Source organism: Neomonachus schauinslandi, chromosome 6, assembly GCF_002201575.2.
Source record: "Neomonachus schauinslandi chromosome 6, ASM220157v2, whole genome shotgun sequence".
Lineage (NCBI taxonomy): Eukaryota > Metazoa > Chordata > Mammalia > Carnivora > Phocidae > Neomonachus > Neomonachus schauinslandi.
In genome coordinates, this window is record NC_058408.1 from 73,817,161 (window position 1) to 73,843,449 (window position 26,289).

The 26,289-nt window shown below is 41.5% G+C and overlaps 1 protein-coding gene across 2 annotated transcripts in view; it reads right to left on the reverse strand.

Annotated features, from left to right (window-relative positions):
• The window catches only part of PRKG1 (protein kinase cGMP-dependent 1), a 1,258,435-nt gene that overhangs the window by 40,731 nt on the left and 1,191,415 nt on the right, over positions 1-26,289 (reverse strand). For both annotated transcript variants that reach the window (XM_044915991.1, XM_044915990.1), the window contains exon 10: positions 2,548-2,644. In XM_044915991.1, the coding sequence (XP_044771926.1) occupies positions 2,548-2,644 (97 nt within the window). The remainder of the gene's footprint in view (positions 1-2,547; positions 2,645-26,289) is intronic.

Consider the following 26,289-nt stretch of genomic DNA (forward strand, 5'->3'; position numbering starts at 1 on the left):
CATCACCGAACACAGGTGACAAATGAACAATCACAGAGGAGAATACTTTTCATACCCAATAATTAATATTCTCAGGCAGTGAGTGAGCGCTAAGAACAGGGGACGATGAATTGTAGGGGAAGGGCCATCACCTAAACGGTTAGTCCACAGCGAACAGTGAAGACAATCTGGGCATTCTGATTTTCGCAAGGGGTTTCTGGGGAGGTGCAAAATCACACGATGTGAAGATGTCACTTCAGAGGTTAAAACCACGTGCCTCTTTTCTAATGTACTGGTTGTGCCTACCTGGCCCATTATGGATTTATCATTCATTAGCATATCTAACGTTTTTGTAACCTGGACTCCAATTAAAATTAATTCCTGAGGTTATGGTTTTCATTAGTCTATAAACATCTGTGTGGAAGAGTAAAATATAATATCCATGAGAAAAAAATTAGGCTGAACTACCCTTTACTCTCTGCTGGGATGGACATTATGCATGTGTACACACACACACACACACACACACACACACAGGTATTTTGTCTTTTTAAACCACATTTTATATGGGCACCTTTTATATGCTCACACTGAACCTTCCCTAATTTTCTGGTTAATGGTGTCTCCTCAGACATTTTTGAGGGAAGTCTCTAGAAGGTTTCCACTGTCAGCTTGGCATTTAATTGTTCAGCTTGAAGTGGTTTCAGTGTCTATGAGCAACCTTCAGCATTTCAAACATCCTGAGTAAACTCCTCTATTTCATAAAATACCTTGCTGGTAACCTAAAGGTCCCCAACTTGAGATCCTCAGACCTTTAAGAATCCACAAATTTGTAACATAATTTTTTTTGGTCAACTAAGACAACAGTTTTATTGTCCAAAGTCTTTACAAAATGATACTTAAGAAACTACAAGTCACAAAATCAGCCTCTAGGGAGTTCTGTCCATACAGTGTTTCATTCAGAAGAGGGTGGAGATACATGCAGGTATGTAAATAAACCCAGCAGACAATAAGCTATGCCCGGCAAGGACCTCCGCCCCCCGACCTGTTTATATGCTCCAACACCCCAGGACAAAGATAACACTGGTAATAAATCTTCACTAGCTCTATGAACAGTTAGATTTTGTCACAAAACCAAGGTTCTTGAAAACGAAACCAAAGACTGCGCTGACTGGCAGAATTCAGAGAAACAAGTTTTCCTAGACCCCCGATTTGTATTCCTATAGCCGAAAATCCTCACTATGACGTCAGACGGCAAGTCAGAAGCAGCCTGACTATAGCATTTCCAACCAGTGTTACTGGAGGCATAATGCTGATTCAACGAAACACACTATTGCTCGAAATTTTCTTGTCTCATGTTTAAGTAAATGGGATTTTTCTTGCCTGTCAGAAGCCAGGAATCCCAACTGCAGCACAAATGGACAAATAGCAAACACAGGGCTGGGTCAGTCTGCTTTTATGGAAGGGGATTTCTCTTGTCCCCGATGGCAACAGTAACTGTTTACTGCACCGTACAGGGAGTTCCTGACATACTGTACCGCTATCTGATATCAGGGGCTCCTCTGGGTTCAGCAGAGAGGTGGAAATTAATCTGCCTTCTCAACAGGGGTTATATCCACACCGTCTCCGAACGCAACTCAGTTACCAGAATACATTTTTTTTTCTGCTCTATGTTGTAATCGACCAGTTCTTAAATTTACATTTCAAAGGCTATGCTTTCATTTGGTTTGCACCACATTCATGTTGAATGTGAATGAATGTTGAATGTTGAATGAATAAACTTGCACCAAGATGTCCCCATCATCCTCCCTGACACTTACCTGTATGTGTTTGTGTACACAAACATGTGTGAAATATTCAAACCATATTATCTAATATATTATCTAATATAACTAGGTGCTTGCTACGGAATCACAGAATTAATACTAGAATGTTATTTATGTTTTCTTAAAGTTTTAAAGCAGTATTAAACATCTTTAATTAAATATAGATTTTACTTATTTATTTACTTCCCTAGCTCTGAGCCATATTCTCTAACTTACTCATGCACTTGATCTACAACTACAATAATTAAAATGTAAATTTAAATATATATAAAGGAAATGAAATATATGTACATGTATTACATGTATGTATTATATTATGTATGTATCTACATATAACATATATATATCCCATTTCCCTCTCTATATTTAAACTTACACATAGGTAGGGCGCATGACTAAGTTGGTGAGCACTGCTCAGAACTAAGGAAGTAGAGGTCGCAGAGTATCAGCTAGGTAAAAAGCGTTTTATGGCTCCTCGTCAAGTTAATGTGTTTACCTTTCATTTATTATGAGGAGGTTTTTCTAAAAAAAATATATATATTTTTATTGTCCATTTACGGGCTATGTAATATATAGCTCACTGTACCTGTTTCACACTCGGATGTGCGGACATGAAAGCATTTGGTACGGATTCAGGAACAGTAAAAAGTAATGATGAGAGAGTAGAGAGAAATCTTAATCTAGAGGGAAAAATGCGACAGGAAGAGGGGCTCCCCAGAGCATGTAAAGAAGAATCACCTACCAGCTCCACTCGTCCGAAGCCTCCGACTCCGAGGGTGTCGATGATGTTGAAGTCAGACAGCTTCAGGTTGGCGAAGAAAGCAGCTTCGGCTTCGTATCTGGATTTTTTGATGCGAAAAAACGGAAATTTCTTAGAGGCGCAAACACGAGAACCACGCACGACCGCCCCGGAATGACAGGCTTGTGGCTCGGGGTTTACCTGCTCAAATTCCATCTTGCTTCTAGAGTCTGGGTCTCCTCCAAAGCATAATTGTTTGGTCCCCGTTGTGCAGAATAACCAAGATTTGCACTTGTTTTTCAAAGAATAAGACAAAGCACCTGGTGCCTGCTAGTCACGTGACTGATAGGTCCAGTCACCAAGTCAAAGTTACATCGCAATGCTTTCCTGCGCGTCTTCTTGCGGGCACGGATTGTTGGGGTGGTTCTTTTTGGGTTTTGTTTTGGGATTTGTGGTTTTGCCCAGTTTTGGTTTTGCTGTTCAGATTTGGGATGGCAGCTCCTCATGAGTTTCCCTTATCCACAGGCTGGTAGTGGCTCCTATCAGTATTTATTAAAAGCAGCAACACCACTGAGGTCTCTGGAGCGACATCACAGCCAGGTTTTAGGAAAACAGATCCGAAAAGCAGAGGACTGATGGGCCCACGTCTGAAATGGAGGATTTCGGAAGCATATTCACATTCCTCAGCAGTATCTCCACTTCGTTTATGTTTACCCACTGCCTCTCAGCTGGTAATCCCAGCGACTTTATGGTGGCCAGTGTCTTATATGAGTGGTGTGCAGGAGCAAGACCATCCTCCGAGGGCTAGATAGGCCCCATGCACATCTGACACATGCGAGGGGCCAAAATAAGCTTCTCCTGACGAGACAAGTGAACACCAGAGGCTTAAAATATCTTCTTATTAAAGGCCCTACTATTTTTAGAAAGGGCAGGAAGGCATAACAGTGAAGATGACCCTCCCTCTCACTCATGTCAGGTCAGGGAGTAATTCAGCTGTCTCCAAAATAAAGTATTTGCACAGCTCTGTGTAACCCATGACTTTCAGCCAGGTGGTACCTGATGCCGTCTATGCTATAGATAGACATGATGAATGCACTTGAGCAGATGATCCTAACGCTGCTCGTTTAGGTCAGTTTCTGGATAGAGTCACCCATAGGCATGTTTGGTGTTAAGCCGTGTCACATTTTAGCTATTCCTTTATAATCAAACACAAATTTAGACTCTCCACTTGGAAGAAATGTGAAACGGCTTTCTAGGTGAGGTTTTAACATTCTCCAAGTTACAACCACAGTTGCAGTTTTTAACAATTCTTGACAGACTCATGAGAGGGTACAAACAACCTAAGTTTTCATTATTGGCTCCCTCTAATAAACCTCCATAAATGAGGCTGCTGGCCAATCCTGATGGCATTTGCAGACTTCTCTCATTAACTACACAATCAAAAGATCAGCACAGCCATTCTGGACATGGTTTACTAGAATGGAACATAAGCAGCAAATGTACATTTCTAGCATTCCAACTGGTCCATTACTTTTGGAAAACTAAAACACCATCCCATTTAAAGGGCCAGTGGCAGAGTTCACCTCAACAGGTGCCTTACAAGGACATCTGTTGGCATCAGACCCTGTCATGGTTTGTATGTGGTCAAGCATTTCCTGGCAGGTTAGATAATCAAATTCTTAATGAGACTGTTTTTGAATAATATCCTATGCGCTTGCTGGATTTAGAAATCTCAGACACGAAGAGGGTAAACTCTTTCAGACTATTTTGATACCATTTTATATATTTCATAAAGTGTGGTGTTCTTACAGTTCCTGAAGATACTCCCGATTTCTTACACTGGGGCTCTGTCAAGCTAGGCTGGTGATACATCTACACAAGTGATCTTCAGCCCTGTGTGCGCACCAGAACTACCCAAGCATCTCCCAGAAACCACGTAATGTGGGTCCCACCACAGAATGAGTGAAGCAGAAATCTTTGGAAGCAGTACCCAAATATCTGTATTTTTTAAAAGCTCTCTCGGTGATTCTGATGTACAACAAGCATTGAGAACTATAGCTCCAACCTCTCTGAGAGCCTTGGGAATTCTAGAAACCATGGGAGCATTTTGGAGAGGATTAAAATTGTCCTGGGAAATCAGTAGCTGCCCATTGAGTCTGGGGGTGATGCATTCATGCCAAGAGTGCTGGGGGCTCTTACAAACTTGGTCTGGGCTCCTGCCCTCTGATCCTAGACCCACTGAAATGACCAGTAATGGCTAGAGCTTAAAACAAACAAACAAACGAAAAGGAACATTGCCAAAAGGGAAAAAAAAAAAAAAACCCACAGATACAGAATGCAGAAATCATAATGTAGCTGTTTTGTGTTTGCATTTCTACAGCAAAATCCGCCTGACTTTGCTTATAGTTACTCTCTGATTAACTACTGATGGTACTTTCATTAATGGGATGAATGTATTAAATCTCATGTTAAATAGTAGACATTTTCTCTGTAGCCATTAAAATCCACCTAAACATATCCTGCTCCATCCACTGAAAGCACAATTACCATTAAAGAAAATATATCATATTTTAATGAAAAAAGGTTGGTAACACTGTAATCATACTTTGCTAACCTTGGTAATTACTTTGCTGATATGGCTTGGTGACTTTTTATTTTATTTTATTTTTTTTTTAAAGATTTTTATTTATTTATTTGACAGAGAGAGACACAGCGAGAGAGGGAACACAAGCAGGGGGAGTGGGAGAGGGAGAAGCAGGCTCCCCGCAGAGCAGGGGGCCTGATGCGGGACTCGATCCCAGGACCCTGGGATCATGACCTGAGCTGAAGGCAGTCGCTTAACCAACTGAGCCACCCAGGCGCCCAAGCTTGGTGACTTTTTAAAATACTACCCAGTGGGGTGATTTTAATCTAGTGGCTGGTGAGATACATTTTGAGGGGCCTTCATATAATGTGCTCTTGATGTTCTATTATATTGTTTGTGCTGGGGCCTGATTCTCAGAGAAGTCAAAAAATGTAGGAATGCTACCACAGCGAGCTTTATTTTTTCTTTCCCACCCAGGACATGTTAGTTGCTTAATATTTTGCATGCATTTATTTCTCATTTAGATTACTCTTTATGGACAAGAGTTATATCACAGAGACCCTGTATACTTTTCCTTTTTGAATTAATAACTTCTTTTTTTAATGTGGCAATCACCCCGGGAAGGGACCTCTGTAAAAAAGTTAAACTGTGGATGATTTAGCCTCTTCAGGTATCTACACTTGTTCATAACTTGGACATACATTTTCATTCTTCCTTTTACTCAGGGATGATTTGAAGATAATGTGAATCCATCAATTATGTTCTTCTTATTTTAGAGTCAGTAAAAGTTTGAGCGGGAAAGGAAACTAAATAAATTGGGTAGGTAAATGGATGCTGTTCTATTAAATAAATTTCTTTTGCCTGAAGGAGGTCAGTGTGGAACCCAAGTTTCTAATGGAGTACCCTAATGGGGCCCAAGGAATTAGGCCCAGCTTCATTCAATTCTAAAATTCATCCATGAAAACAGCATTTATGAAAGGGACAATTGCCAAGCGCTAGGGGAAATTCATATCAGTAAGAAATAAAGTTCTCGATGTTTGGTTGCTTAAAATCTCAAAAGGCATAGAAAGTATATTTTCTAATGGTCCTCAGCTTAGTTTGAGATACTGATTTCTTCAAAGAATACTGTTATTTTTTTTTTAAAGATTTTATTTATTTATTTGAGACAGAGAGAATGAGATAGAGAGAGCATGAGAGGGAGGAGGGTCAGAGGGAGAAGCAGACTCCCTGCCGAGCAGGGAGCCCGATGCGGGATTCGATCCCGGGACTCCAGGATCATGACCTGAGCCGAAGGCAGTCGCTTAACCAACTGAGCCACCCAGGTGCCCAAGAATACTGTTATTATTATTTTAGTATTATTAATTAGTAATTATTCTCAAAATGTAAAATAATTTAACTTTAAATTTTAAATAATTATTATTATTTTAGTATGGGGTGAAAGCTAGGGATCCTCTTCTCAGGAAAGTGCAAATATCGACAAGCCTTTTACGCATATGACCCTAAAACAGGTGAACAACACAAAAATGAATATACAACAAGAAATTAACTGTGTTGGGTGAAGGAGACCGAGATAATCTATCATTTCTCAAACAGCCTTGACCATAACATTCAGCTGGGGCTCTGGGTGATTAGAATCCACAGATTCTAACTAACTGCTCATCTGTATAGGGTACTCTTTAAATAGTGAAATATTAAACTTTTTTTTTTTTTTAAGAACTGATAAAAAGGAGTGAAGTTGTCTAGATGTTTCCTTCTTTTCACTTCTGCCTATACACCAAGGAAGTTCCAAAAGTGATGAAAACGTAAAGCTGCAGGTATAAAGATGAGAAGAGCAAGGCATATATGCATAGCCCAGAAACAGAACGGTCCTGGAATAATCTCAGCTTCTCTCTCTATATACAACTGCATATCTTTACAGTACTATATTCACTGTTTTTAGGAAATAGGTAATAACCATTCTTGTTTTTCCATCTCTTCCAATATTACCAGCTTCCACAAAGGCATGGAGTAAGAATCAGGTGTCCTTCATTATTCACAACTGGTTTTCCATTGTTGCCGTATGTCCATGAATCAATGGTATCATCATCCCACAACCACAGAATTGGGCTCTATTCATTATGAATGACCATTATTATTAAGAAGTAAACATCTCGCGCTCTCTACTGGAAACCACATATGATGATTCTCCCCAGTACAAAAATGTGTGGACCTTAAAATTTTATCTTTATCTTGATATTAGAACAGTAGTCATAGCTCAGCATTATTTTACAAAGCAGATTGTATCATGTGCATTTTTAAAGTAAGTGCCAAGGGTCCAAAGGACCATCATAATAGTTCTAGATAGGTTACAAAAGCCAATAATTAAGAGTCAATGGAACCAAAGGCCACTGTGGTCTTATCTGTTTTAGCCCCACTCATCTATAATCCACATAGCTTCAGAAGCCTACTCTAAGAGTCTCCAAGGAAAATCACATAAAGTCTTAGCACCTCCTAATCCACCTGCAAATTACCATGGCTTTGCCTGAGCTCATCTGTTATTGGGTATATTTTTGTTTCTTGTTTAGTTTTATCAGTTCTTGAGAAATCTATAAAAATGAAATGCTTCAGTAAACACATGGACTCTCAGCTATGACTAAGTTTCTTATTCCATAACTTCAATAAGTAAGATGAGATTCAACCAGACAATGTCTACTCTGGACTTAAAAATAACAAAAGAGCATCCTAGCATACAGACAAAAGGTAATGACTTACGGTTCTAGGTCTGCCAATGACTTGGTACTTCCAAGTCCTGATTTCTTCAACATTTAGGACTTTCTAGGAGTATCAACAAATTTACACTTAATAAAGATGAATTTTTTAATTTGTCAGAATCCTTACTTAAATGCCTAAAAATATATTTTTTAAAAATTTTATGTGATTGAAGAGCATTGAAATCTGTAAATATATACAGAAATAGTTTAAAAGGGGATAAGAACTTTCAGAAAGTGAGCCTTAAAGCACAAAAGATGCATACCTGGTCTATGATATAACTAAGATATCATGCTGCCTGTCCAGTGAATAAACACTTAATTTGGTATAAAGAACTTTACGCAGTAATAGTTCCTGATTTCATAAAGCTTGGCTCATTCAGTAATTTGTAGGTCTGTAGAAATTCAGCCAGAAAACTAACTTTATAGAGAGAAAGTAGAATTGGAAACTGGACCAATAATATTTGCACATTTAACATAAATGTGGTTTGGGCTTAAACTGCAGAACTACTTCAACTCTGTGTATGTAAAAACAGTTCATAGGTACATGTCCTTATTCCCCTGATTCTCAAATGTCTGGAGTTAGATGAGCTCAGCCACCCAAATAAAAATGAGTAGTCTTAACTCTATAACCAAACAATCAATCATGTCTTATTAATTTAATTCTTTATTAAAGTTTCATTGATAACTAAACCCTAAAAGTGGTAGTTTTAAGTTATTAGTTTTTAAAATCAGTACTTTTTAATGGAAACAACTTGACCAAAAATCTGTCATAGAATTTTGAGACCCATTAAAACAAAAGTTTAATGAGAAAAAAAAAAAAAAGTGGAATCTTCTGACTTCACTGGAAAACAGTGAACCATTTTATAGCTTAAGGTTTGAACAGGGAGTTATTTCCTGTTGAAAGAATCATGTTTTTCAAATAAACATTTTATAAAAGTCCCTGTTAGCATAAGAAACCCTATTCTTAAAATTCTAAACAAAAAGGGATGATTTCTTATTTATTTGGTCATAAGACACATAGGGATAGTTGTTCATATGGTCACTCTTCTTTCAGCAGTAGTGGTAAAAACTTACAGAAATAAAAAGTTTAAAAGTAATTTAATAAATATAAAGTATTTCATTTTATCAATTTTCTCCAGAAAGTGTAATCTCGTCTTCAGGGAATCTGAGATAACATTACTTTGCTCTATTTCAAAAATTGTGGTTTTCAGGAACATAGACTTTTTTTTTTTTTTTTTGTGAGTACTCTAGTCATGAAGTAGTTCTACTTCTTTTTCAAATACATTCCCTTGAGGAGATATGGCCAATAGGAATACACAGGAAAATTGCATTTCTCATATCTGCTGCATAATAAGAATGATAGTAATGCAAATATTCTGCATTTAGAAAGCGCCTTTCTTCCTAGGACTTTAAATTTCTCTCATTTAATTTATCCTCCCTGACTTCTGTGACGATGGGATAACAAATACTTTTACTTCTCTTTTGCAGTGGGGTGGACCAGTCATTGATAAGTGGTTGGTTTCAGTAATTAAATAGCAGAAGTAGGGCTAGAACATTTGCTCAAGTTTTGAATCACGGCATAGTTACATTTGCTCCAAAAAACTTAATTTACTTTTAAGCAAGAGAGTAGAGAATCACACAACCTCAGAGACAGTTTGATCTCGAAGTCTGGAGATACCAACACGGTTCAAAATCTGGACCAACACCACTGGAAGCTCACCTAACCCAACCTCTGCATTTTTTAAAGATAAAAAATGAAGTCCAGAGATGGTAAGTGACTTAGACAAGGTCCCAGAGACTTGGGGACACAGGCCAGGCATTTTGACCCATGATGTTTTTACTATCTGGTTCTATCTTTGCAGTTTTTATAACCGTCTGATATTTGAAAAACAAAGGCAAACATCAAACTTAAAGTGTATTTAAGTAATATGGTACAATTTATTACAATTGAGACTAATTTTAAGGTTAAGGTTAAACTTTCCCTTATTTCTTTCAGTATTATAACCCATATATTGAACACGACCTATAAAGAAAAGTCTTTGGGTAGAAAAGAGATTTTTTTATTTCAGGGGAAAACTTGGGCTGTCTTTACCCATCTTTTCTTTAGCGAGGTAGGCTATGGTGAACAGAGTCCTCAGGGAAATCGAATGAGAATTTTGCCACAATTGGTATTTCTCTGAAGTGGCAGGAGGCAAGGAGGTGAGGGTGAGGGGTACTTCCCCAAGGCCTGAGTTATTGGAAGAGCAAAGGCAGAAGGGATGGTCATTTCCACCTACCTTATTTGCCCTGTACCTCACCTCCCTGGCCTTGAGAAGTTTAATCTTCACCTTAAAATTAGTCTCAACTCTAATCTTAAAGGAATCAGAACACTGAACTGGCAGCAGGAGGATGAGGGCTCAAATAAACACTAGGGGTCAGTTTTTATTTCTGGACTCAGAACCGTTGTGGTGTACTCCCATCCGTTTCCCCTTTATCCCGGAAGGATTCTTTTTTTTTTTTTTTTTTAAGATTTTATTTATTTAACAGAGAGAGACACAGCGAGAGAGGGAACACAAGCAGGGGGAGTGGGAGAGGGAGGAACAGGCTTCCCGCAGAGCGGAAAGCCCAATGTGGGACTCGATCCCAGGACCCTGGGATCATGACCTGAGCCGAAGGCAGACGCTTAGCGACTGAGCCACCCAGGCGCCCTATCCCGGAAGGATTCTGCAGGAACTTAGGGACAGGGGACGCGTGGTCATGATCACAGTGGGCCAAAGAATGAAAAGACAGTAAAACGCAGTGTGTGACAAGAAGAACACGAGAAGACAAATACCACCCTCCCGAGCCTCTAGGGATATAATAAAGGAAGTGGCCAGGGACTGGCCCAGCACAGACCTGAGCAAGACACTCTGTTTTCTGTAAAATGAAGGGTTTGCACTAGACAGGTCTACAAAACTCACTTGCAGCTTGAGGGTTCTGGGATGTCAGGTGTCCTGAGATACATACTTTCCCCTTTCCTCCTTTGGGGTCCTCTTTGCCAGCCCTTCGTCTAATCCCTGTCTCCTGGAGCTCCTATTTCAGGAACTACTACCAGAGGCCTTCGTGTAAGGGAGTCCTGCTCTCAGCTCCGGGTATCCGAAGGAGGCAAGCAGGAGAGCCCCCTTCCATGGCCAAAGCGCTTGTGTGGGCTGCTGGTATTGCTAAACCACTTCTCTTACAAAGCAGACCCAGGATTTGGCCCCACTTAGGCGTCATATACTGCAGGACTGAAAACAGAGGACTCAGCTCCAAAGAGCACCAGTGAGCTGCGGGAGTCATCTGCCTGCGTCAACCAATCAGGGCAAGGCTCTTCCAGCCAATCAGGATGAGGCAGGTTTTTTTTTTTTTCTTTCCCTCATTAGCATCTTGGACATCTGAGTGGGCACCCCAGGGGGAAATTTGCCTAAGCAGAGTCTCCTCTCTGTTGGGGGAGGCCGGGTCAGCTCTCCTCCCTCGGCGCTGTGCCTCCCTTCAACTTGATCTGTGACCCCAACAAAGCCTCTCCTGTGCCTCATTTCTATGGTGTGGGGCCCAAGAACCCAACCCTGCTAACAACAGGTAAGTTTTAAAGAACTACTAGTGTTAACTTGTACGTGTATGTGACAGACACCTACTGCAAGGTCTACGCTATCACAGGGGGCTGTGTCCCAGGTGCTAAATAATTATTCTCTAGTGATCTTTGAGAATACCACCCATACTTGAAAGGGGGAAAACCTGTAAATCTTTTCCTTAGTAGAGAAAATATGAAGTAGAAAAAAAGAAAATGAAGCAAAAATTTTGCTATGTCAGGTTGTTTAGTAATAGTAATGGTGCATTTATCAAATGAACTAAATCTCAGGAAATAGCATATGTTTGTCATCAAGTAACTGCCATCTGGATGCAAAATCTGGCATTGTTCTATGCTGCAGCCGATACAACTGAATGAGAAAGCAATCTACAGGCTTTGGGGCTCGCTCTTCCTTCTTTCCTTCCTTCCTTCCTTTTTCCTTCCTTTCTTCCTTCCTTTTCCTGATGTCCATATTTTTAGTCAGATTTCCTTAGTTTTTACCAAATGTCCTTCTTCTGTTCCAGCCTTCTTTCCAGGCTGCCATATTACATTTAATTTTTTTTTATTTTATTTTATTTATTTTTTATTTTTTTAAAGATTTTATTTATTTATTTGACAGAGACAGAGATAGCGAGAGCAGGAACACAAGCAGCGGGAGGGGGAGAGGGAGAAGCAGGCTTCCCCCCGAGGAGGGAGCCCGATGTGGGACTCGATCCCAGGACCCTGGGATCATGACCTGAGCCGAAGGCAGACACTTAACGACTGAGCCACCCAGGCGCCCCCATATTACATTTAGTTGTCCTGTCTCTTGAGAGTCCCTTTGGCTGACATAGCTGCTCAGACTTCCCCTGTTTTTGAAGACCTTGATGGTATTGAGGAATACTGGTCAGTGTTTTACAGAATGCCCCTCAGTTGGGGTTTATCTGACATTTTCTTATGGTTTTTGCTGGGGTTATGAGTTTTTTTGGGAGGAAGACTACGTAAGTAAAGCACTATTTTCATCACATGATAACAAGGATACATACTATTATTGATAGGACTTATCACTGATGATGAAAACCTTGATCATCTGGCTGAGATAGGAATTCTGTAGTTTCTAACACAGTACTTCATTCTAGGGACCAATCAATGCAAAATGAGCTGTATGAAAATGTAATCCTCTTCATAATTTTTACCTTAGAAATGTGTCCCCCTCAGGATGGGTTAAGTTCATAAAGTCCACACTACTCAGCATTCTGCACAATAATCCAAAAGGGTCACAATAAAATACATTGCTTAGGATTTGCAGGCTATGGCTACAATATTAAAAACTGGTGTCTTCCCACACATTTTTATAGCGCTGAGGGAAGAACCCAATACCCTCAAATTACTGCTTCTTTTCTTATCTACAAGTATACCAAATTATTACCAGAATTGTTTCCTCGAGTACACGTCTCACTTGTCATGGACGTTTAGAACTAATCTGTAATCACATTTCACGTCAGTTGGACCACTGATTTAGACAAATACTGTTATAACACTTAAACTGAACTTTGCTTCTGGGTTAGCACATCTTGGTAATTTCTCTGTGCCTGTAACAATGGTTTTTAAAGAGAACTACACATTAAAAGACTGCATTGTTGAGCAATCCGTTAGAATGTTAAGTGAATTCTTCTAATATTCGGTTTCGAGTACTTTTTTCTGTGTACATATAATGCAAATGATGCATTTATTTTACTACTTTATAAACCTCCTGGCTCTACCTTGTATATAGCCTCTTGAATAGACTAGGTCATTTCCTCCCTTTTTAAGTAATCAGTAAATAATAGAGAGTAAAATGAAGAAAATGAAGAGGGGCATTCAGACCTATTATGATTATTCTTTGTATTATTTAACAGCTAGAGAATGTTTTTTCCATGTGTGGCTTCCTTTTCCTCACCGATTTTCCCCAGATAGAGTTGACCTTTTGGCTAGATCCTATTCTCAATTCTCCTTTTGTGACTTCCTTTTTTCCTCATCCAAGTTAATAACTTTCTCTCAGAAGTTAATAACTACCAGATTTGCATGGCCTCGATGAATTGATCTGGATTTGCAAGAGCCTGTGAGGAAAGAAGAAGCTGTATGTGTGATCAGAGCATCGCCTTGACTTGTTGCTGCTTGTCATCAGTGGGGCAGTGTGGACGCTGGATGTCCACTTGAGAACACACGGTATCTGATTGGGTTCTCAGTCTGATTTACGCTCCTCCGGCCTTGCGGACATAACATAACTGCAGAGAGAGAGGACAGAAAACCTTTCTTCTGGCTCTTCAGAATAGAAAATTGCTGGGCTGGGGAGGGGAGGAGCCTCAGACACTAGCTGAGCCATCAAGGGACCCCACCGGTGGGGCAGCAGAGACGGGGCGGTGGAGGGGAGGGCTCTCTTTCTGGGTGGGAAGCTGAAGGAGTTACATGCTTTCTTCATTTCTACAGTGCTGGCATTATTTGGCCAGGCATAGGAAAAACCAGCAAGACCCCAATGCAAATACATAAAATATGAAGGAAACAAATGAAAGCTAAGGAAATGAGATTATTTTCAGGGGTGATTACTCTATTTTTACAGAACTACAAAGGATATTTCAATGGTAATAGAATTATACTATGGTACTATTTGCACAAAGATATCACTTAAGAAACAGAATAGGAAATAGCTTATAGATCGTCTTTTAAAAAGCAGATACATTGACATTCTGGTGCCAAAACGCCCACTGCTATATCAGTAACTGTTTCAGAAACGATTCCCACAGGCCTTTGCTGCTGAAGTCTGGAGAACCAAAGCATCACACAGACCACAAGACGACCCTGATTGCAACTGAATTATTCAGTTTCACAGAGGTAACTTTTTTTTTTTAATTTCTAAATTGTATTCCAGCCAATGCATGAAGCTGAGAAAAGGCTAAACATCTATGTTTCTTGCAAGATACACGATTTGAAATAGTTTCATAATCATGATTGTTAATTTCTAGAGTGTCACTTGCTAGTTGGAGAGCAACTATGTAAAAAGAAAAAAATGAATGGAAATAAGAATTACCGGTTTCAGGTTTCAGGCTGATCACATCACAGTTTCAGGCCTTATCATGTCTGTCTAGAATACATTTATATATAGCAAGTAGGATTCTTACTGTCTATTCTCAAGTACAACAGTTTAGAGTATTGCTAGACAATCTGTTTAGAGAAGACCTTCCTTAGGTGACGTAATACATGAGATTTATTACCTAACACCACAGTGGGTGAAGAATCTGCTGAAAGCAAACAATTCTTCAACCATGAGTTGAAGTTTTAGGGAAAGTAAGCTGAACGGGTAATTCTCAACATCCAGGATCTCTTAGGAAGATACTGATAAGGATGACTGGCTCTTTAATAGTGTTGCCCCAATTATCCAGCGCCATCTAGGGGGTGTTCCATGAGGAAGGGCATTGTCCAGATTATTGAAATTTATCTCTTCTGATCATCACATGGATCTCTCACCCCATTTAAAAAAAAAAACAAACAAAAAACCTAGGGAATCAATATTTTTAGAATGGATTATCTTCTTCCAAATCATTTAAAGCATAATTTATTGAACATAGTACAGTGTTCAGAGGGTGGCCCCGGGCCATCAGTCCCAGTAATCAATCATGTGCTGCTACGTCTACTTGGGAGGACCCCCAACAACACTCCTACCATGTGATACTTGTGATTAGTTGCTCAGTTTTTAAGTATTATCTCTTGCTAGAGTCAGGGAGTCTGTCTTGCCTCCCATTTCTGACCCAGATACTCTTATCATCTGTCCACTAAAAGCCAGATAGCCGAATTCACTACAATTGTGCCTATAACCATGTAATCAGTGATTACTTAAAGAGGCAATAATACAAAATGATTAAAATACAGTCTCTGGAGACAGTGTGCTTTGGACAAATCCTAGCTCTAGTATGGACTGACCACATGAGTTTGAACAAGCTTCAGGATCTCTCTGTGCCTCAGCTTTCTTTGACTGTTTCATGGGCATGCTAACCAAACCAACTCCGCTGGGTTATGGTGAATAATAAATGAAATAAATGCATGTGAAACAGAACTGTAAGCTAGCAATAATAATATGATCGTTACTTTTCGTGGAGTTTGTACTGTGCTCCTGATACTTTTCATTCTCACTGACTGCCTGATTTTCCTGACTACGAATGTTTGCTTCTTTAAGTTGCTGTTTTTCCCTTCGGCTGGGATCTAGGTAGGAGAGTTGTGCGTCCAACAAACTAGAGATAAATGGGATGTTACTATGGAGAGAATACATTAATTTAGAAACACATGAATATGCAAATATGCCACAGAGTTGATGTTTTGTTCTTTTCCATATTCTCAATTTCTTCATTGGAAATATTCTAATTGGTGGTTTATGGTGCTCCTACCAGACCCTGGCTAACTCTTTGTATTGCTGCTATATAATGCAATGTATGTTATGTTTTCACCTTTGAATTTCTAGACTATCTCAGATAGAATCAGGTGTTATCAAATGATGGGAAGCATGCGATTTCTACAGTCCATTCTAAAACTCCTATTAAAAGGAGGATATGTGAGGGTCTCCATTTGAAGTTTAAATTTAATAAACTTTTCACAGTTCTACCAGGTGTTACTCAGAGAATATGGAATTTATGAGCTGCCCCTTGGACGAAGGAAAAGCACAACGTTCTCAATGTGGCTTCAGCACTAGGTCCTTCTGTTCAAGTCTTCCCTGAGCTTGCGGTAGACAGAAAATACCTCACCACGCTCTTAGCCCCAGTCAGGCAACAGATACAGAGTCAGACAATGACCATTGTAATCCAGAGCCTGGGAAACACCTGACAGAGTCTCGGGAGGCATGCACAGAAAGTCTGAGAGTGTCCTCCCTGAGGACAAATTGGTGCCCAAATCAGAATTGCCCAGAAGCTGCTCAGTGACCCAATCCTGCAAACAGATCCCTCTCCCATTTTCCGGGGGCTTACTCCCTCTGAGTCACTCCCTCAAAGCCACCTTGAGGGCAGTTCACTGAGAAACAGGACAAAGACCTGGCCGGGTTCCAGAGGCACAAACGATCTCGCTGGTTCCTTCAGTAACGTGCGGGTGTCACTGCAGACGCCCCGTTCCAGACCAGGGACTTCTAAGTGTGCCTTCAGCAGGGGCAGCTCGATTTCAAATCTTCCACTTTCTTGCCTTTGGCAAATCATTATAAATACTCCTTTGATAAAGACCTGACAAGATTTATAATGTCTTTATCCCACTGAGTAATGTTTATGAGAGGCACATTCCCCAAGGTGAGTGGTGAAGATAAAATAAAAAAGAAGAGACAGAGAATTCTGTCTTTATTGTTTTCCTGACAAATAACATCAAAAGAAAAAATAGTACCCAAAAGACGTATGTTCTCTTTTTGGGCTCCAATGAAGCGTATTTGCAACATTTCATCATGTTGCATGAATCTATTAGCTATGCTGTTAATATACAGTACAGTTAACATCACATGGGGACGTTTTAGTTCAGTGGAAAAAAGACTCGTCGGAGGGCTAATGTTTTTGAGATGACATTGACACGATACGGCTTTGGAATCAGTCAGTTGCCCTGTCTTCTAGCAAACGTGATCGACAGTCTGTTTCTGCCCGTGCTGGTGCTCTGCTAAAATTGAGCCCCTCCTTATGCACCTGGCGCTGTGACAGGCCCTGTCAGATGGGCTCCGGTGGTAAAGAGAACACTCACTCAGGTGCCCTGCCCAGCAGGAGACACGAAGAACAGCCTAAGAACCTTGGTGGAGGAACTAGAAGACGGGTCTCTCTTTCCCAGGCTCAATGAGACGATTTCTCTGAATAGCGTTTGCCTGGCTGGGACAAATGGAGAAAAGCAGGTCTTTCCCATCAAAAGATATCCCCTGACTGCTTAAGTACAAGCGTGCCCTTTTCTTTAGCTCAGGTCCCCTCCTTCCAGACCCATTTCTTCAGGGATCCGCAGTGCAGTGGCTTAAATTGCTGGTTTGGCTGCTACCTCTTCACGTCCCATCTTTCACTTTCCATCGAAAATCCAAATCAGAATCCAAACAAAGGTTACATTTGGATTTTAACCCAAGGTAATGGAAACGGGGCTTCCAGGCAATGGACAGCCACAGCTGCTCAGTCACATTACAAAAGAAAGGTTTTCTTTTTATTCAGAAAAATGTCCCCGGGACTGTGACTTCAGCCTCACCAACCCGCACTTGAACTTGAGAGAATTCCAAATCATGAGAAATGATAAACACCTGTTTTAGATTTTCTAACAGAAAGTGAACACTTGAGTTTTGTAGCTGAAACAGACATTAAAGCTGTGCATCCCTAACTTCCTCCGGAAGGGGAGGGAGATCTGAAAGTAGAAACATACCGTTAAGAAGTAACACGGAAATTGGCATTGTTTCCAATGCTTGCAGAATAATGTCTCACTCATCACCCGCAGAACAACAACAGTAATAATGTAACGGGGCACGTGTGCAGTGCTCCTTCCCCAAGAAGTGAAAGGGGGACACTTCTGTGTCACCTTGTCCACCATCATTCCAGCACTGCAGGTGTTGTGAGATCTACAGAAGATATTTCTATTATTTATGTCTTTAGATACTGCTAAAAATACCGAGTCCTTTCTTGTGAGAAAACTGCCTTCCGTTTGTACCATCTATAAACCATTTCCAAACTGAATATATTGTATTCTTCGTAACACAATAGCTCATTACAAACTGCGTTACCTCTAGGGGAAAAACAGGATCTTAAATGTCATTGTGACTACTAAATGTTGGTTAGATACCCAGTATTTCCTTACCACGATTACTTGTGAGATAGATATTGAACAACTTCTGCATACTTTCAAAAGAATTCCAAATAAGCCTCAAGTTCAATCAGTGATTACACCTGCCTCATTGATCCGAATCATAAAAGTGTTCAATTCCCCCCCATTGATTGTGACCTCTACTTATATGATGTATACAGATATCTAATAGTCCTGAAAGAGGGCAAAGCTTTTTTTTTTTTTTTTCCTAACCTTGCTCTGGAGTCTCTGTGAAACGAAAATGTGGTTCACTGGGACATTCTTTGATCAGGGACTCAGCCATCTCTGTGAATGACTCAAACCCCCAAGGGATGCCTGCGGGCTGGACCCATTCCACGTCTGGTGAGGACACACATCCTTCAGTCATTATTTTTCAGCATGAAAATTAGATTTCAATTGACCCAAAACCACAAAGTCCATTTTCAAGGTTGGTAAGATATCACCTTTGCTCGGCAGGCATGTTTTATAATGGAAACCAAGTGGCTAAGAGTGACAGCAGTTATCCCCAGGTTAATAACAGACTATCTTGCTGTGAGAGACAGGCCGATTCCAGGAAAATTCTGCGGTCCTTTTCTAGCACTTACTAATCTGACTAGCTCTCCTGAGACCGATAATGATGCAGTCCAGATATGCTCAAAGGCATTTGATAGACTAAGGTAAATAACTGGACCAACTAGAGCAGGTGGAATAAAAACTCTGAGATTATGTTCGACAGTTCAAGGAATCTGAGCATGATAATCAAAACGGGACTCCAATTTCCTGTTTTCAGCAGAATTGGCCAGTTCTTTGAGATTATAAACTACTTCTGGCAAATTACTAATAAAAACAAGCGTATGCCAGGGCACTGTTATAGACGCTGAAGAACCCGTTGTGGACCCAATATACCAAAAACCCCACAGAAATAACGAAACAAGCCCAACCCTCCTGGTGGAGGAGAAAGAGAAACAAGTATGGGTAGAGTATGTCAATTTGTGGTAAGGACATGGAGAACATTTAGGCAAGGAAGGGGACCAGGGAGTGCCCGGACACAGATGAGCAGGGAGGACGACACCTCAGCAAAGGTCTCAGGTGAGGGCAAGGGGCGGGCAGAAGGGGAGCAAAGTGCCTACAGCCTGTAGACCTGCCAGCATCCACCTCATGCCCTGCGTGAACAGGAGGCTGCTGCAAGGGTGTGAGCAGGGAGCTTTTGCAAAGCGGACAACAGGAGGGCAGAGGGGAAACATGGAGGCCAGTCCAAGTCTCTGCCATCATCCAGGCAAGAGCTGATTCGGCTTGGACAGAGGGGGGAATGCCCAATAGTTGGTTTTGGAACATGTACCAAAGGGAGAGTCAGTGTGATTTGCCATCAGACGGATGTGAAGAGTGAGTAGAAGAAACAGGGAGAGGACGAGGCTGAGTGTTGGAATCTCAAGAACAAGGATCGAGTTCTGTTTATTGAAACAGGGAAAACCATAAGGAAAGCAGGCTGGAGGAAGAATGGGAGTTCAGTTTTGATAATTTGAGTTTGTGGGGTGTATGATTCATCCAAGGGGATTTGTCAGATGGGCTGCTGGATGTCCGAAGTTCCAAAAAGATGCCTGGGCTGGGAAGTGTATCTGGCAGGCTTCTGCATAGAGCGGTACAGAAGCTGTGGGGCAAGCCCAGGTCACCGAGGATGGAAGCACAGATGGAGAAGAAGACAGCCCAGGGGTCCAGCCCTGCAGCACAGTGAGGTCAGAGAGCAGGAGCGCTCAAGGAACACAGAACACCGGCGAACACGGGCTCCTGGAGCCAAGTAAGGACACACTTCAAGGAAAGGAAGTGGCCAGCCATGTCGGATGAGATAAGAAATGAGACTCAACCAGGGAGTTTCACTTGTTGGAGGTTGGTGGTGGTGATAAATGCCTCAGGAGAGATCAGGAGGCGAGGGATTGGAGATACACGTAAAAAAAAAAAAAAGATTTTATTTATTTGAGAGAGAGAGAGTGAGCATGAGCCATGGGAAGGGGCAGAGGGAGAAGCAGACTCCCTGCTGATCAGGCAGCCCAATGTGGGGCTCAATCCCAGGACCCTGAGATCATGACCTGAGCCAAAGGCAGACGCGTAACCAACCGAGCCACCCAGACACCCTGGAGATACTCTCTTTATATGTGCTTTATATTCGCTTACAAATGGGAATCCAAGGTGTTGGGTTGTTTGGTTGGTTTTCAGTGACTGAAAAGAGGCAAGATGGATACAGCAGAGGATGGAAGAGTTTCTGGGGTGATGCCTTATGCAATGGAAGGAAGATGTGATGGGCGCACAGGAAAGGGCTGGAGTGGGTCCAGATCAGTAAGACCGCCAGGAAGAGTGAAGAGTTTCCCAGCAGGGGTGCCTGCAAGATCAGACTCCAGGAAAGGTGGACTTTATAGGTTTCAGAAAGGAACAGGAAGCAAAACTGGGGTACACTGCAACAGTAACACAAGGCAACATGTTTTTCTATCGACCACTGCAAACACAAACCGCCATTTAATGAATGCTTAACATGAGTTAGTCATTATTCTAAACCCTTTACTTACTGTCATTTATTTCTCACAAGGAACAACCCCTCCCTGAGGAAGCTAAAGCAGCATTTGCCAACTTTCCAAGGTCACGTGGAGGAAGGAGTACACGGGGGTTTTATGTGTAGGCAGCTGGAGTCTAGAATCTGTGCTATAAATCACCCTCTGATTCTTAACTACCCATGTCTTTATATATCCATCCACTTTCCTACCTAGAAAGGCCCAGAATCCCACTTGTTTCATGTTTTTAATGGTGAATAACTATATGAAGAAATATTTATTAAAAAACGGAAGGTTCAGGAATACAAATACCATGAACCTAGGTAGCAACTCGTGTCATTCTGGTGGGGCTGGAGTTGAAGGATGGACGTACTGGGAGAAGAAACTTTGCTCTCCGTAGCCCCATTCTTCCCAGGAGAAGGCAGAAGCAAGCTCACTGGCTGTTCACAGAGCAATGATGCGCCGCTCCCAGGGTAAACTGCACTGACTCCTTAAAAGGGGTCACTCTGCTGGTGCACTGGCTGTGGTCATCAAAGGGAAGGCTCTAAGGGAACATCAGGGACTGTACACTGGGAGACGAGGCCTCCTCACCCACTCGCACAATTCCCTGGACTCTGGGAGTTGGGCAGCCACTTGCCACGGGGTGCACTCATCTGCACCCTCACCAGACTCCCAAATCCTACATAAAGAAAGTGGCTTTTCTCTAACCATCCAAACCTCCTCGTGAACACAACGGACTCTGTCCCAGCTTTCTTTCTCTAGTATTCGGAACATACTTACCCCGAGAGCACAGAAATCTACTGTAATTATTACATTTTTAGTATTTGCTAGCTTTTTGCTTGCTAATGAGAAAAAAGACAACTCTTTTAAGGAAGAAACTGTGTCTTACTTTGCATTTACTACAATATTTAGAAATAGAAAGCCTATAGTAGACATTCAATAACTATTTTTGATTTGTAAAAGGCCTCATTTTAGACCATTATCCTGTCTCTTTGTGTGTGAATCAAATGAAAAATATCTGATATTACAGCTCCTTGCTTATTAATTTCTTCACGACTTAGTGAATGCCTATGTGAACACTTGCATTACTTACAAATTAACACAACTTAACACACAGAACTCACATTTAGACTTTCCTTTTAAAGTTACATTTAATGAAGTTTCTATTCTCAGGATTTATGTGCATAAAATGGAGTACAATGAAATACGTCGCTATACAAATAATCTTAACTTTAATATTAAGTAGGAGGGAAATAAAATAAGAAAGTTGCACTGATTTATTTAATAACATTTATTGTAACATTTATGCAGCATGCTTTTTATATGAGATTTTAATAAGGCTTATATGTTAGGGATTTAATGCTGCATAACAAATTATCCCCACACTTACTGGCTTGAAGCAACAATAAACATGTATTACTGTACAGTTTCTGTGAGTGAGGAATTTGGGAGTTTAGCTGGGCAGCTGGGTCTCAGGGTCTCTTGGTGAGATGTCATCTGAGGCTGTAGTCATCCGAAACCTGAGTAGAATCAATCCGGTTCCAAGGCGGCTGAGTCACATGGTTGGCAAGCTGGTGTTAGTAGCTGGCAGGAGGGGTCCCAGTCACTCTCCCTGCGAGCTTTTCTATAAGTTGCCTGAGTGTCCTTAGGACATGGTGACTGGCTTCTCCCCAAAGCAATGGCAGAGGGTAAGGCAGAGGCCACAATGTCATGCATGGATTACATTCATGCTTTCCTACTGGTCATGCGGGCAGCAAGAATCCACTGGAAGAGGGGATTCCACAGGGCACAGATGCGTTACCCCCTGTCCCCCTCACATCCAACACCTACACTCTGCTCCATAGCAGGATGCAGGATGCTAGTGCCTGGGTGAGCCCCGGAGGCCAGGAATCAATTCTCTGTAGCTTGCCTCTGCCTTCGGGAAGGCTCCTCTGAGCCATACTCCCTATCCTGTGGAAGGCTGCCCATTTTTGAAATAGAGGAGTTTTATCAGCCAGCTTCCTGCTTGAAGAAGTTTGAGGGTCCAGAGGACTTTCTTCATTTGGTGCTGGCTCTGTTGTTCCTAGTCCAGCTGGTGATCTTTCTCAGTACCATCCCCTTAGAAACTCTGTGGGTCTCTGATGTAGACTGGAGTTCATTCCATAACAAGAAGCCATGAGCTCTTCTGAACCTTATGCTTCGAGGAAGGCTGCGGAGGGACAACACCCTTCAGCTTTTTGGAAACCCCATGTCCAACTGAATACTTCTCTGATGCAATACTTCAAGTGTTTCTGAGGTCATAACAAAGGATTTATATGAGGCAATCTCATATAAAAAGCATGCTGCATAAATATGTTACATGGTTTTAACTCTATATGTGTGTAATGTTTTCCTGACAGTGCCTTAGATTTAATGTTTGCCTGGAAGATGCTTCTGAAATGTAGCCTTCTAGAGAGGTGATGAATTATTCAAACCAGTGAGTCCTGGTTCTTTCGTTTGACATTCCTTCATTTAACTCATTTCTCTCGTGTCACATTTTCCATAAGCAGTGAGAAGAAACCAAGCAGCCTCCCCAACATTTGGTAGGGAATCAGACTCCTTAGCCAGATCGCCCAGTTCACCAGAGGCATCTTCTGTTTTCCATTTCACCACAGGTGATGATGTTGCTCAACTTTCTGACACTGCGGTTTCTAACATTCCCCTCACTTTTCTCTAAATCCTCCCAGGCAGCCTCCTCAGAGGCCGTCAGACTCCTCTTGAGTGTCTCTTCAAAGTCTCCAGGTCCTTCCACCTCCAGGTCCTGCCACTCACCTCCCTCTTCTAATCCCTCCCCCTCCCCCATTTCAGGTTTTCTTATGGCAGCACCAAAATTCCAGGAACCAAAATATGCATTAGTTACCTGATGCCATATAGCAAACTACCCTCAAAACTTGATGGCTTGAAACAAGTTATTGTTTTAAACATTTATTAGCTCAGAGTGACTAGGTGTGGAGTGGCTTATCTGGGGAGTTGTCTTGAATTACTTGCCAGGTTGCAGTTAAGATGTCGGCTGGGGCTAGAGTCATTGGAGGGTGTGATTGGGATGAGGGGATCCCATGCCCAGGTGGCTCAGCCAGTGGTTAGCAAGCTGGTGCTAGTTGCTGCCATTTCCTCTCCATGTGGGTCTCTTTGGAGGCTGCATGAAGGCAATCTCACCCCAGAGTGAGCAATCTCAGAGAAAGCCTAGCATCTGATGCCACACAATATCATCTCCACCATATTTTCTCCATCCCATGGTTGAGTGTACGAGGCAACAAGGAACTGATGTGATTATCAGAGGGCGAGGATCACTGGATGCCTATCCTCAGCATCTGGCTACCAGCGTATCAGGGTTCACAGTGCCCCCCAATTTTACTTCTGCCCAGAACCACCGAGTGTGGCCTTATTTGAAAATAGTGTCTTTTTGGATGGAGATTCATTAAAAGGTGGAAATACCAGATTCGGTAGGCTCTAAATCCAAAGACTAGTCTTACAAGAAGGCTGTGTGAAAACAGACACACACAGAAGAAAGACAACCATCTTCAGACAGAAGCAGAAATCTGACTAACGTAGCTATAAGCCAGGGAGCAGTGAGGAAGGAGTCTTTCCAGAGTCTTCAGAGGGAGCAGGCCCTGCCAACACCTTGATTTCAAAATTCCCGCCTCCAGCTCGGTGACAAAGTAAGTTTCTGTTGTTTTGAGCCGCCTAGTTTTCAGCAATTTGTTATGGCAGCCCTGGGAAACTGATACATACATGCTCTTTCAATTTTAGGTTATTAATCCATTCACTTTTCAACTGTAGTAATAATCTTTTAGTTCACAGAGAAATAATTCCTATAGCGCTCCATTAAGTGAACCAGCAAAACAAACAAAACATGAAAGCTCAGTGTGAGAACCCACATATTTCAGTCCTGCATGCGACCATTTCAATGTGAATTTGTTAATTACATTTACTAAGCATCTGCTAGTTTCTAGATTCTGTACTGGTCAAACACATGCCATCAGTATTTTTAAATTGATTATAATCTTGTAGAGAATACACACACACACACACACACACAAATGACTTGAGAATGTTATTTTAAAAATCCATATATTTATGACTCAAACTGAGTGCCCAGGCCCAGTTATTGAAATAAAGTCAAGATTTCACTAGTTTTACAAAAGAGAAAATCTGTATAACAATGAAAGTCGGATGGATGGGATTTGGGAAAAAAAGAAAAAAAAGATCAAGTCAAATTTGTTGCTGCCTTGCACACATTCCTGGGCACACCCTCCAGTCACACCATTTCCACACCCCTGAGTGCTCTCTTCCTGCCTGTCTTACATCTCACTCCCTGGACTCACTTCCTGTCCTCAAATCCTCCCTCCTAGCTAGCCTCCCCCCCACCCCCGTTCCTCTGAATTCCTGTTATTCTTAGGTCCTCATCAGTGGCCAAGCATTAGCCTGGCTATGTACCTTTTACACTGCATTTCAGACTTTGAGGATGGGGAGCATACTGTAGAGTCCTGTCTACTCTACCACCTCACCCACAGTGGGTGCTCAGGAGACAGGGCTGACTATCGCTGATTCCTAGCAGTGATAACATTTTATTTTTAGCTCTTAAGTTTGGTTAATTAATAGTATTTGAATTGGATTTTTTCTGTGCATTCTTAACTGTTAAATAACACAATGGAAACTTGCTAAATAACCCTTTGTGTAACTATTTTAAAGTGGACTGTCTTCCTGTGACATATCCCCCATCCTCAAACCTCTGTCCCTGTTCCTCAATACTCTCCTATGAACCAAAGTAGCCAACAAGAGCAGGGACATAATTATAAATCAACAGCCTGAGAGAGACATGATTTCTCCTTCTTCCTGAGACAATGTGAGTGATAAGCAGGAAGGATGGAAGAAAGACAAGTTTATGCACTGTGAATAGCACACAGTTTTAGGAGATTTGCTGTCAGAGGTGTATCTGCTTTCGGCCCTCATGCAGTAACGATAACTACTTTGAAATGTTCTGTCTTCAAGTGTAACAGGGCCCCCTTATCAAGTTCTACTTGTGACCCCATCCATTCAAGAAACACTGGATGCCTACGGGTTTGAGGGACTGTGACCCCAAACTTCAGTCTAATAGTGAAGGTGGGTAAGGAGTCTTCTTCAGGGTAAAGAAGAAAGAATCATTAAAATCTCCAAAGTGGTATTTAATTGAGAGGGGATTTTTCAACCTTAGCGTGGTCCCAGTTTAGAACTTGGCTCCAACAACTGTGCAATAATCAATTAACAAAGGAAGATCATCAAACATTTTGTGGGCAGTAATAGAGAGAGATGCCACAGAGGTCCCCCTAGCTTGTTGTGGAGAATGTAACATCTACTCAAACCCAACTTTTGATTCCTGCCTGAACCAGGACCACCACACCCCTGCCTGCCCACAAGAGCTCCGTCTCAGCAAACAACATCAGTACTCACCAAATCAGACCAAACCATAAAGTCTTCCTTGATTCTCCTCTTTCTCTCAACCCCATATTCATTTATCAGCAAATACAG